Source organism: Amphiura filiformis, chromosome 2 (assembly GCF_039555335.1).
Source record: "Amphiura filiformis chromosome 2, Afil_fr2py, whole genome shotgun sequence".
In the NCBI taxonomy this organism is placed as follows: domain Eukaryota; kingdom Metazoa; phylum Echinodermata; class Ophiuroidea; order Amphilepidida; family Amphiuridae; genus Amphiura; species Amphiura filiformis.
The window spans coordinates 83,251,377-83,263,107 of NC_092629.1; the positions used below are offsets into that span (position 1 = coordinate 83,251,377).

At 38.9% G+C, this 11,731-nt stretch overlaps 1 protein-coding gene across 1 annotated transcript; it reads left to right on the forward strand.

Annotated features, from left to right (window-relative positions):
* The first annotated feature begins 9,336 nt into the window (after positions 1–9,336).
* LOC140144033 (uncharacterized) lies at positions 9,337–10,866 on the forward strand. Its single transcript, XM_072165862.1, has one exon. It carries the CDS (start codon positions 9,337–9,339, stop codon positions 10,864–10,866), a length of 1,530 nt encoding a protein of 509 aa, XP_072021963.1.
* The last annotated feature ends 865 nt before the right edge of the window (positions 10,867–11,731 follow it).

Consider the following 11,731-nt stretch of genomic DNA (forward strand, 5'->3'; position numbering starts at 1 on the left):
TTGCACGATCTTTAGCTTGGGCCCTCGCGAAGTAAACCACACAGACGACGCGGACGCATCATTGTTAAACGGTGATGAACAACGGTGAAAAATGATTGAATCCCTAAATATTCAATTGTAATTTACTATTATTTATTTTGGAGATATAATAATCGTCATGATATGAATGGCACTTTGTCAGTGATTCGCTAAAAATGTTACATATTTAAAAGAAGTATAAGGTGTACCGCTTGCTGCTGCGGCAAGCTGCATGAGGTACTAGCCAATGACAAACCTTGATTGTGTCCGTTTTTCTGCAGGACGCCTGCGTCACGACGGTCAGTGGCAAGCGGCTTGGCAATATGCTAACATTAGTAACAAGACTGAAATCCACGTACATACTAAACACAAAACAAAAAAAAATAAGCACCCCTCCTTTATTACGAAACAATAACTCAAAATGTATGCATGAATTTGAAATTGCAAAATAAACCTATTTTATTTACGAAATGTTTGACACCGAATTTATTTCATTGCTCAAAATGTCTAGACACGGTGACTCAAAAAGTTACACTTATATATAAGCTGCCAGGATCCTGACAGGGAGTTCAGAAGTCTGTTACTGCGTGGAAGCGCCATTGACCCTGTCATCGTGTATCAGGAACTACCGGTAGCGTACGGCGCACTTGAATGCGCCCTATACGCGTTATTGATCGCGTAGGACGCTTGTACTGGCGACGCGTTCGTTAGCACCCCGGCGGCCCCCCGCGTTGCCTTTAGCACCCGTTAGCACCCTATGGCAGCTGCCATACGTGTGATTCGCGGGATTTTATTTTCAGGCTCTGTAGCGTGCAAATTTGGCTGGTCCGTTTGGGGGACCTGAAGCTACCATTACATTCTGACCCACATTGACTAGTGGCAGACTGTATCAACATGATTGGTACTCATAAGTTTCCAGTGATATGGACATGACTGTCACGTCAAAATGCAACACAGGATCCATATAATTTGTTAAAGGAAGTGTCCGGCAATCACAACATTATGTCTTATATCAGTAAAGAGATTCATTTGGTAGGATTGTTGAACTCATAAATTGGTATTTTTGTTAGCCAAATCCAAATAGAAATTACTCACGAATCTGAGCTTTCGCCATCTTGGCTGATGGCTTGATCACAGATGAACTGGTCCACTGCTTTTCCCGCGAGACTTGGTTGCTAAGGACGCATCCTCGTTACCCGGAAGTGATGTTGATTTTAGCAGTGGGTCATAAACATGATCTAGAAAGTGTGCACCATCGTCACGATTGAGTGAGTTTTTGCCCCTCCTTCTGATTTGGATGGCCTCCCTGACACGGGAACGCGAACGGCAAGCTACATTAGTCGAAAATCGGTTATTATGCCCTCTAGATGGTGAAATCTATTGTGAATTGGTCAATCGTGGAATTACCGTAAGGCGATTACGTTGCGGTTGGTAGCAAAAAATGACGTTCCAAAATGACAAAAAAAAACGCATTATAAAATGCAGAAAAATGTTATGTTTACCATGTTATGAAACGAATCAAAGCACAGACTACTACCTCATTCATTCATTCATTCATTCATTCATTCATTTATTATTTTCACTCATCAAATTACAAAAAGCTAGAATACATACAAAATAATAATATAAGTGAGAGTGAAGGAATCACAGGAAAGGCCAAGGAGAGGCCTGAAAATATGTGATCCCTTGATTGGTTAATTCATCATTTGACATGACAGCAGACTGTCACTTTAATGAAGTAACAGTAAGCTGTCATATCTTGATATGAATTAACCTAAATACATGAAAATAACAGTTAACAATAGTAAATAAGAAAATGCACAACACAAATAAGTAATATAAAATATAAATAATATCCAATTTGGTTATATAAACCAGATATAATAAGAGTTAATAGTAACTTTGCATAAGATGTTTCTTAAATACATGGCGGAATTGATTAATCGATGATGAACTTTTAATGCTGTTATCAACATTATTCCATAACTTAGTAGCTGCATATTTAATAGATTTTCACAGAAACCTTTTTGATAAAAGGAAGCCTCAGACGATCTTTATTTCTGGTGTTTAAGTCATGGATCTTAGACTGTTTTACAAACAAATCATCAAAAACACTTGGTAAAAATCCATTTTCATGCTTGTACATAAATAAACCAAGTTCAAATGTATACATATCCCTGACACTTTAAGTATTATACCTAATCAGTAAGGGATTAGTGCTACTTCTATAATCACTTGCACTTATAATACGAAGAGCCCTCTTTTGGATTTTAAAAAGATCATTTATGTATGATGAACATGCACATCCCCAAGCTAAAATACCATAGTTGATATACGGTAATATCAACGAACAATACAATGTATATAACGCCTCATGTGGGAGGAAGTTTTTTAATTTATTAATGATACCGACATTTCTTGAACATGTTTTAACAATATTATCAATATGTTCTCTCCAAGTGATATTCTGGTCAATTTGAAGACCTAGAAACTTAGTACTTGGCACTCTTTCAGGCGGTGTTCTTGCTGTAGAGTGCCTGTCAGAATCAAGAAAGAGTAACAAGTTGTACTCGGGTTTTGTGTTCTTCCTGGTACCGAGTAACATATAATTAGTTTTTTTAGCATTGACAGATAATTTATTTACCTGGAACCATCTATTCACATTAATAAGCTCTTTGTTGAAAACCTCCTCAACAACATTAAACTGATTGTGAGAGTAAAATAAATTGGTGTCATCAGCAAATGAAATCACATCAAGTGAATCAGTAATTAAGTGAATATCGTTAACATATATGATGAAAAGCAGTGGACCCAGTATTGAACCCTGTGGCACACCGCAAGTAAGATTTTGCTGTTGAGATGAAACACCATTATAATAAACATATTGTTTTCTATTACTCAAATAATCCTCAAACCAATTGTGTGTAATACCTCTAAAACCATAGTGATAGAGTTTATCAAGCAATATTGTATGGTCTATAGTATCAAATGCTTTTGATAAATCTAAAAAGACACCTGCTGTAAAATTGTCATTGTCAACAGCTTCAGTAATTTTGTTAACCAAGTCAATCACTGCCTCGGCGATTGAAGATTCTTGTTATTCGAATAATATACACCAAGACTTCCTAGGCATCCAACACCAAACTCTGTTTAGATTATTTAGACAAATAGCATACACGTGTGAACATAGGCCTATACTCATTTTCCAATAGCCCGCAAAACTCAAATATCGCTAATCTGGACTGAATGCTTAGAGCATTATAGATACAGCCAGTCGTATTTGCATATCAATACCGATGAAAGTAGTTCGATGAAAGAAGATAATCTTCTCTGGTTCGATGCACCCAAGGTGAATCAATGGGTGCTTCCTATTACCTTTAGATTATTTGTCTCAGCATAGCGCCATCATGATTGCAATTGCGTTTACACGTAGTCTTGGCACGAACATACTAGGAACGACGAGCGTTAGGACCGACACAAACTGGCTGTGTAGGAGGCTAGTTTGGATGTGAACAGGACTATGACGTTCTACCGCAAAATGCAGAAATCCGTAACCCGTATGGCGTTTGCAGTGAACGCCTCTCCGCAATCTCTCTATTATCTTCAATCGCCGAGGTAGTAGTCTGTGCTTCTGCTGTATAAGCTTACCTATAATATATACTGAAGACTATTGCTTGAACTTTATGAAAGAAGTAGTCCTGACTTGGTATTACTGCCGTGAATAGACGTATTGCTTGATAAGAAGTCACACAGACTTGTATTTAATATCGATATTTAAATCCCCATAAAGATTTATATTATTTTGAAATAAATCCCAGATATGCTTAAAAGTAAATCTTAAAGGACTTGAATATTAAATCCAATGGACTTGTATTTTTAAATCCCTGTGGGACTGAAATTTATAAAACTTTGTAAAAACTTATTTTAATCCTATATTGATTGGTCCCTAACTACAGTCTCTGAAGGTTTTGAAAGTAAGTCTTTTGGATTTGAATTTAAATCCCTGTAATTTAGAGTGTACTGACTATGGCTCGTTTTATCTTTTCAGTTTCCGTAAGTCTATTGCTCAGATACGAAAACGCAAGGGATTTAGTAAGTTTACTGTAACATGACTTCATTGTTAACTTTGAAGTACCAATCAGCTTATTTCAAAAGAGGCAGTTGCTTATGTCAATAAAAGCGGTGTTTTTAATGGCCTAGCGCCCTCTCGTCTTTGATGCATGCCAATCCGAATGACAAAGTCCACTTTTTTCTGTAAAAACGTTGAAAATAAGCTCTAAAATCACAAAAGGCCGCTCATGAGCATATCGCACCCCAATGCACTTGTGCAGGGCCACAGTGTCGCCCTTCCCTCGTATCAATGTATATCTCCCTATTTTGCTTCCTCCTGCCCCCCCCCCCCCCTGATCAGTCTCCCCACTCCTTCTCCGTCCCCCGGTCCCTACTATCTCCTCTCGAGTTCTTCTCTTTCTAGTCTTTCCGTCTCTCCCTCTCCTCTCTTTCTTCCTCACCCCCTCCCACTCTCGCTTGTTCAGTCTCAACTTAAGTATCTCCTCCTCCCCCCCCTCGCGAAATTTATCAGTATGATCCATGACTGAAAATAAGCTCTGCAAAAATAAACATTAAAAATAAACCCGAGTCTTGCATAGGCCCAACCAATTATCAGATTAGCTTGCCATGAATAAAATACATTATCTTTGCTCCAATTCAAATTCTTTTGTATTGCATTTCAATATAAAACATGATTACCAAATCACCACTTGTACGCGCCTCATTGGGAGATTTTAGACGCTCGTTTCATCGCCAATATGAAAGACTTGTGCTTATAACTTGGCAACATGGTTAGTATATATTTCAATGCAAGACTTTTTTACGAACCACTTACGTCTAGGCGTAAGTGTATATACACCAAACACAAGTCAATTGAAGCCGTACAATTTACCGCGAATTTAGGACCGTAAAATTTAGACTCTTCTTTTGTCTAGATTGGCACCCAACCGCACATCTCAAGGTTTTATGTAAAAATTCAATATAACTTACCAAAACGAAAACTGAAATTCACGAGCTTCAAATTTTCAGTAACTAATAGGTCTGTCACACTACGACGGACTGGATCAACGTACATCACCGAATACAAAAATATTTTATTCGGTGGAAAAATCACCAGTCCGGCAGAAGATTCGGTGGGATTTTGGGTCCGATTCCCGTTCGTCTCTCTATGCGTTGTGGCCGCTAATAATCCTGCAGGCGTCTTATATCCGATCGTTCAACGTCCGACAAATGACCGGATTTGCCGGGTCCGATTCCCGTTCGGACGGATATATCAGGGCAACCAGCGTCCGGGGGCAATAGAGGTGAGAAACATTTGGACAATGAAGGCCCAATTGAAGCCATTTGTCATTTTTTGGATCAATTTTAGCACTATTATTGGGAAACCTAATTGAAGCCATTGAAAAGTTTTCACCATTATTGTATAATATAAACAATTGTTTTAAAAATAACACGTGGATGTCCATAGCAGAAGCAAAAAGGAAGACTTGTCCATTTTTCAAAATGAAGGTCCAATTGAAGCCATTTGCATGGGGACTGTAGGGCCTATTTACATTATTAGGCCTAGGCCATTTGTGTAAAAATTTAGTGGTAAAAATGGAAAATTTGGAAAATTGTTTTTGGTGCATCATTTTTACACTATTATTGCCTTAAACAAAAAAACAAAGAAGGCCCGAACTGAATTTGCAAAATTTAAAATGTTACACTGATCCACTGACACTTATATATAAGACTTCAGACTCGTAATTTCAGGTAAAGCATGCATGGATTGATATGTTAAAGTCAGTAATAGACCTAAGTCCGTCTTAAATACTGACTTTGGTGACAAAATGTCACGGGCCCTACATATCGACGGGCCGGTAGTAATTTTCACAGGCTTTTGGGCCAAGGAACCACATTTAAGCACTGCCTATAATAATCACAGGCCTATACTTAGGCTTACTATATACTATCCTGGACCTACACAATAACGTACAATTTAACCTTTTCCATGTTTTCTCTTCTTTTTTCTTTTTTGTCAATCACTAAAACTGGTAGGAATTTGATATTGCGTCCTCTACCCTTCAGAAAGTGCCCTCCTCAATACTACTTACATGCATAGGCCTACTAAATTACGTGCAATTTAACTTTTTCTCTTCTCTTCTCTCTTCAATTTTCTCACTTTCTTTTCTTTTTTCTCTCCTTTCCCCCTTTTTCTACTTGTCAGTCACTAAAGTACTGGGGGAAATATGTGCGTCACACACCCTTCAGAAAGTCCCCCCCCCCATGATCGATGCACATGTTCGCCATAGGCCTACATCCGGCACAAGCGCCTGCGAAACCTTGCAAACACCTGCGGTATATAAACGAAAGAATAACGAACAAACCCAGGGTATATATACAGAACAGTACGAACACACATCGGACAAATTCCGAACATGTGTATTCAGCACACTCCGTTTCAAGTTTTGTGCATGCACAAAACTTGAAACGTATTGTCGACGGACTAAACAAACATCACCTAACACGAAACGCATTTGGCGGATAATAGCAGAACATATGAAGAACATAAAACGAACATTGACGAACACTAACGGATTTGCTAAAATACCATCCGTTTCTTATACGGAAGACCGATCCGGTGTAGTGTGACACTAACACGGTCTGGGTCAACGTACATCACCGAATGCAAAAATATGGTATCCGGTGGTGAAGGCCTCACAGGAACGTATTTGCAACGAACACGGGCCGAGTGCAACGAACAACTAGAAGGCTATATATTTGTACACAAATACGGCTATACCCGCATGTTATCGGTGTACCCAAACTTACAGTCCTTATTTGCTGAGGACTTAAAATAAAGAAATTGTATGTGTAAAAAGTGAAAGTCCAAGTCACAAGCTTTAATTGAATGTAGGTTGCACTGTCGTAGCACTTAAAATAAAGAAATTGTAAAAAGTCCCCTCCCAGGGGAGTCGTCTCTCTTACTCTCCATAGGTTGCTGTTGTCAGTCTCTCTTACTCACAGTGAGGCTATGCAATATGATTCAGGGGAAACTATTCCAGAGGGAGTATGTAAATTCAATGGAACAGCCATTTCAGAGGGAGTATGTAAATTAAACGGAACAGCCTTTTTGGGGGCCATTTCAGAGGGAGTATGTAAATTAAATAGAACAGCCAATGGGTATGTAATTTAACTGGAACAGCCTTAACGCTTCACGCTGGTATTTCCAATTATGATATACCGGTAATACGATCTGTCCGTTTAGTCCTACGTGTGTAGGGTGGATGGGTGTGTTGGTGTTAGTAACAATACAATTCTCAGGTGCTATCTGTGTACAAATTCTGAGCCCGGAAGCTGCTTTCTTTGATGAGAAACGGCCCACCCCTTTGTTTTAACATTTGGGGCCCTGGGGCCCGTAATATTTGACTTATGAGGCCCATGTACATAATTATGTTGAAGTATAATTTTCTAGTGCTATCAGTAGACTCAAACTGGCCACTGTAGCTACTTTATTTACTGAGTAACGGCCGGCCCTATGTTTTAGCGTTTGGGGCCATGGGGCCAATATTATGTGATATATGGGGCTCATAATATGTACATATAACAATGTAGTTCTCAGGTGCAATCTGTGTACAAACTCTGAGCCATAAAACTGCTTTATATGATGAGAAACGGCCGGCCCTTTGTTTTAACATTTGGGGCCCTGGGGCCCAATATATATGACTTATGGGGCTCATGTACATATGTTGAAGTATGATTCACAAGTGCTATCAGTAGACTCAAGCTGAGCATTGTAGCTGCTTTATTTACTGAGTAACGGCCGGCCCTATGTTTTAGCGTTTGGGGCCCTGGGGCCCATATTTTGTGACATATGGGGATTGTATATACATATGACAATATAATACTAAAGACCTATCTGTGTACCAAATCTGAACCCTGTAGCTACTTTATTTGCTGAGAAACGGCCGGCCCTTTGTTTTAACATTTGGGCCCCTGGGGCCTCCAGCCTTGTACATCTGGGGCCAAAATGGGCAAAAGGCACATCTACAACTTAGGGCCTATACATATGCCACATATGAGCCCTAGTGATCTTGTACTTTTAGAGCTAGGCTTGTCAATCTGTTGCACCATATTTTAACATTTGGGCCCCTGGGGCCCATAATATATAACATATGGGGCTCTTGTATATTTGTATATATAGAGTACTCCTAGGGCTATCAGTGTACCAACTCAGGGCCCTGAGGCTACTTTATTTGATGAGAAACGGCGTGCTTTGTATTTTCACATTTGGGCCCCTGGGGCCCGTGACCTTTGACCTCTGGGGCCAAGATGGGCAAAAGGCACTTCTAGGGGTAGGGCCCATAAGTGTACCACATATGGGCTCCAAGGCCTTTGTAGTTTTAGCGCTAGCCTTGACAGAATGATGTGTTTGATGGAGAAGGAGGAGGAGGAGGAGGAGAAGAAGAAACCACAGGATGGCAATATACCCGTCCATGCTTCGCATGCGGGTATAAAGAACGAACATGAACGAAAGGAGAGCGAACAAACTCCGGCAATATGCAGCACCATACGAACACACATCGGATAAATACCGAACATGTGTATTCGGTACACTCCGTTTCAAGTTTTGTGCATGCACAAAACTTGCCGACGGACTTAACGAACATCACCTAACACGAAACGCATTTGGCGGATGATAGCAGGACAGAAAAAGAACATAAAACGATCATTGACGAACAACAACGGATTTACTAAAATACCATCCGTTTCTTGTACAGAAGACCTATTCGGTGTAGTGTGACAGGCGCATAACAAAAGGCTAGAATAAAAGATTGGTCATACCTGGGAGACTACCACTTCAGAATAACAATGACTTACAAAATCTATTACGGATACCGAAACAGAAACTGAAAAGATAAAACGACTGTATGTTATTAGTTACATATCCGTCAAAGGCGAATTTCTCGGATTAGTATTTTGCAGTTGTCCTGCACGTGCGACACTATGTGTTGCGACCGACGAATCAGGAAGAATATATGTAAGTCGTAATTATGCGGTCTTTTTATTGTAATTGATTTAATTAGGCATGGTTTTTCTATAATGTCTTCTTGAAATATTAATTGCGTATTTACCAAATGAAGGGGCGGGACAATTATCTAAATAGACCAACTTCAGATGATATAGTTTTTAATGAGCTAGCTTGTATATAAAGGCCGTTGACTAGAAATAGAAATTGTTTGTTCAATTCCACGAAGCCTAGATGTTAAGCAAACTTGCTGAGAGAAAATGGCGTCAAGCATCAAACCGACAGCAGCGACTACAATGGATAACATGAGGATAAAGAACATTAAAAGACCAGCACCACGCGACTCAATGGTTTCAGCGTTCTCCTGCAGATCATTACATCAGCGACGCTATTCTACACGATCAGCAGTATCATCGCACAGTAATCGGTCATCTATCCAAAGCGGTGATCAATTCCAGGCGCGAAAATTGATCGAGGCGATTACGGCAGATAAAGATGGCGTGTCTGAGATCAAACATATTGCAAAAATCATACTCGTACAGATCATACCATTGGTTGCGCTCGTAATCTTTTCAATATACAACATGACGGAAACTAACAAACAACTAACAATGGCAAAATCAACACAGAATCTGGTAAAGCAGAATGAGCTTATTGGAAAGCTGGTCGCAGCGTTGCAAATAGAAAGAGGAGTCAGCGCTACATTTCTGTGTTCATTTCGAAAGGACAGAGATGTATTAGAAGAGGTCTACAATGCACGTAACCGGACTAATTTCGCGCTGGAAAAATTAAAAGTATGGCCCGGCAAAAGTGTCAATATGATCGATATAGATTATATGAGCAGCAAAGAAGCTTTCGTAGTTCACCTTACATTACAGAGACAACACATCACCACTGCTGGCGGTAATACCTCGACTATTCGCACTATTCAGTTTTATACATCTATTAATAATAGAATAATGGAAAGTGGTATAGAGGCATCTCTGGATAGCAACAAGCAACATCTATGGTCTAAGATTGTTGCCAGTAATATCATTCTCCACAGCTCAGATTTACTCGGGATTAAGCGAGCTTTAGGCGCTGTTCATTACGGATCGTGTAAGCTATCTCAAAGTAACTTGGATTGGTTTAACAGAGTGACATATCAGGGAGATATTTTGGCAAAAGAAGCATTTACTTATTTCCCGGAGTTGCAGAAGCAATTTGATGTGTTGCTAGCAACGGATATGGATGCTTTAAAAGCAGTCGATGAAATGAGTGTGGAGATAACACAAAACGTGGATGTTTGTGAAAAGTATGGCATGCAATCTGCAACAAAAATGTCACTACAGTGGTTTTGGAATATAACTCATATTATAGACAAAATGGCAGCTATCCGTACGAAAACATTTGCGATCATTAAGAACGAATCACAACAAATAATTGAACGTGCGACGATGAATCTTATCATACAAATTGTGATTGAGATAGTTGTGGTTATTGGTTGTCTTGGTTGTGGTGGCTATTACAGTCGTCAATCGTATACACTTGTATCGACCATCGGGCAATATGCGAGACAATTAACAATTCGTAAGAATGAGCTTCGTGCGGAAAAGAAACTAAGCGAGAAATTGCTGTATCAGATGTTACCGAAAAGCGTAGCGGAACAGTTAAAACAAGGGCAGTCTGTGTTGACCGAGAGTGATGGACAAGTTACTATCTACTTCAGTGATATCAAAGGTTTTACATCGATGGCAAAAGAAGCAACAGCGTTGCAAGTAGTCAATCTATTGAATGCTTTATACAGGTGAGTTTCAATTAATTATTTTACTGGAGTTATAAGGATTATGAGATCGATATTGAAAGAATACAGAAATTCGGCATCGGTTATGATGGGTATTAGGTTGCTAATAAAGATAAGTAACATGACTGCCATCATAGTAGCACGATAAAAAGCAATATCTTAAGGGAGCTGGAATGAGCGTTTTGAGCGTTTCGACAGCATTTTTTGTGGGACATACGAGCGTATAGCACATCAGACCTATCGAATTGCATTCTGAATACGAAGAAGAATGTCTTTCTGATATCAAATAATTTTCATTTTATGAATTCACGATATAATACAAATTTTATGACAAATTATTAAAATTTTGATATTTTTCACATTTTGGAGGTATAACAGTCCTCGAAGTAAATTTTATAAATTTAATGATATAAGACCTAATTTTTTTTGGTGTTTTGGGAAAAAAAAATCCATATCTTCAATACGAAAGGTCAAAATTTTCAATTGATCGTCGGCTTTTCATCCCACCTACATACACTTTAGGTAGAAATCATCAGATTTATAAAGTTTACTTGAGTACTGTTAAATATCAAAATATCAATTTTTAATGATTTGCCATAAAATGTGTATTACATTGCGAATTTCAAAAATCAAAATTATTTGATATCAGAAGGCCATTCTCCGTATTCAGAATGCAATTCGATATGTCTGATGTGCTCTAATGTCCAACAATAAATACTGTCCAAACGTTCATACCCCTTCCCTTAAAGACACTAAACCTAATTTATCAAATAAAGCAATCAATAGATGCAAAATTTTGTTCTGCATATTTTGATACCTCTTTACCCCGTTATAGAGTACTGTAGGTCAAATATCTCACGGAAAAACAGTGG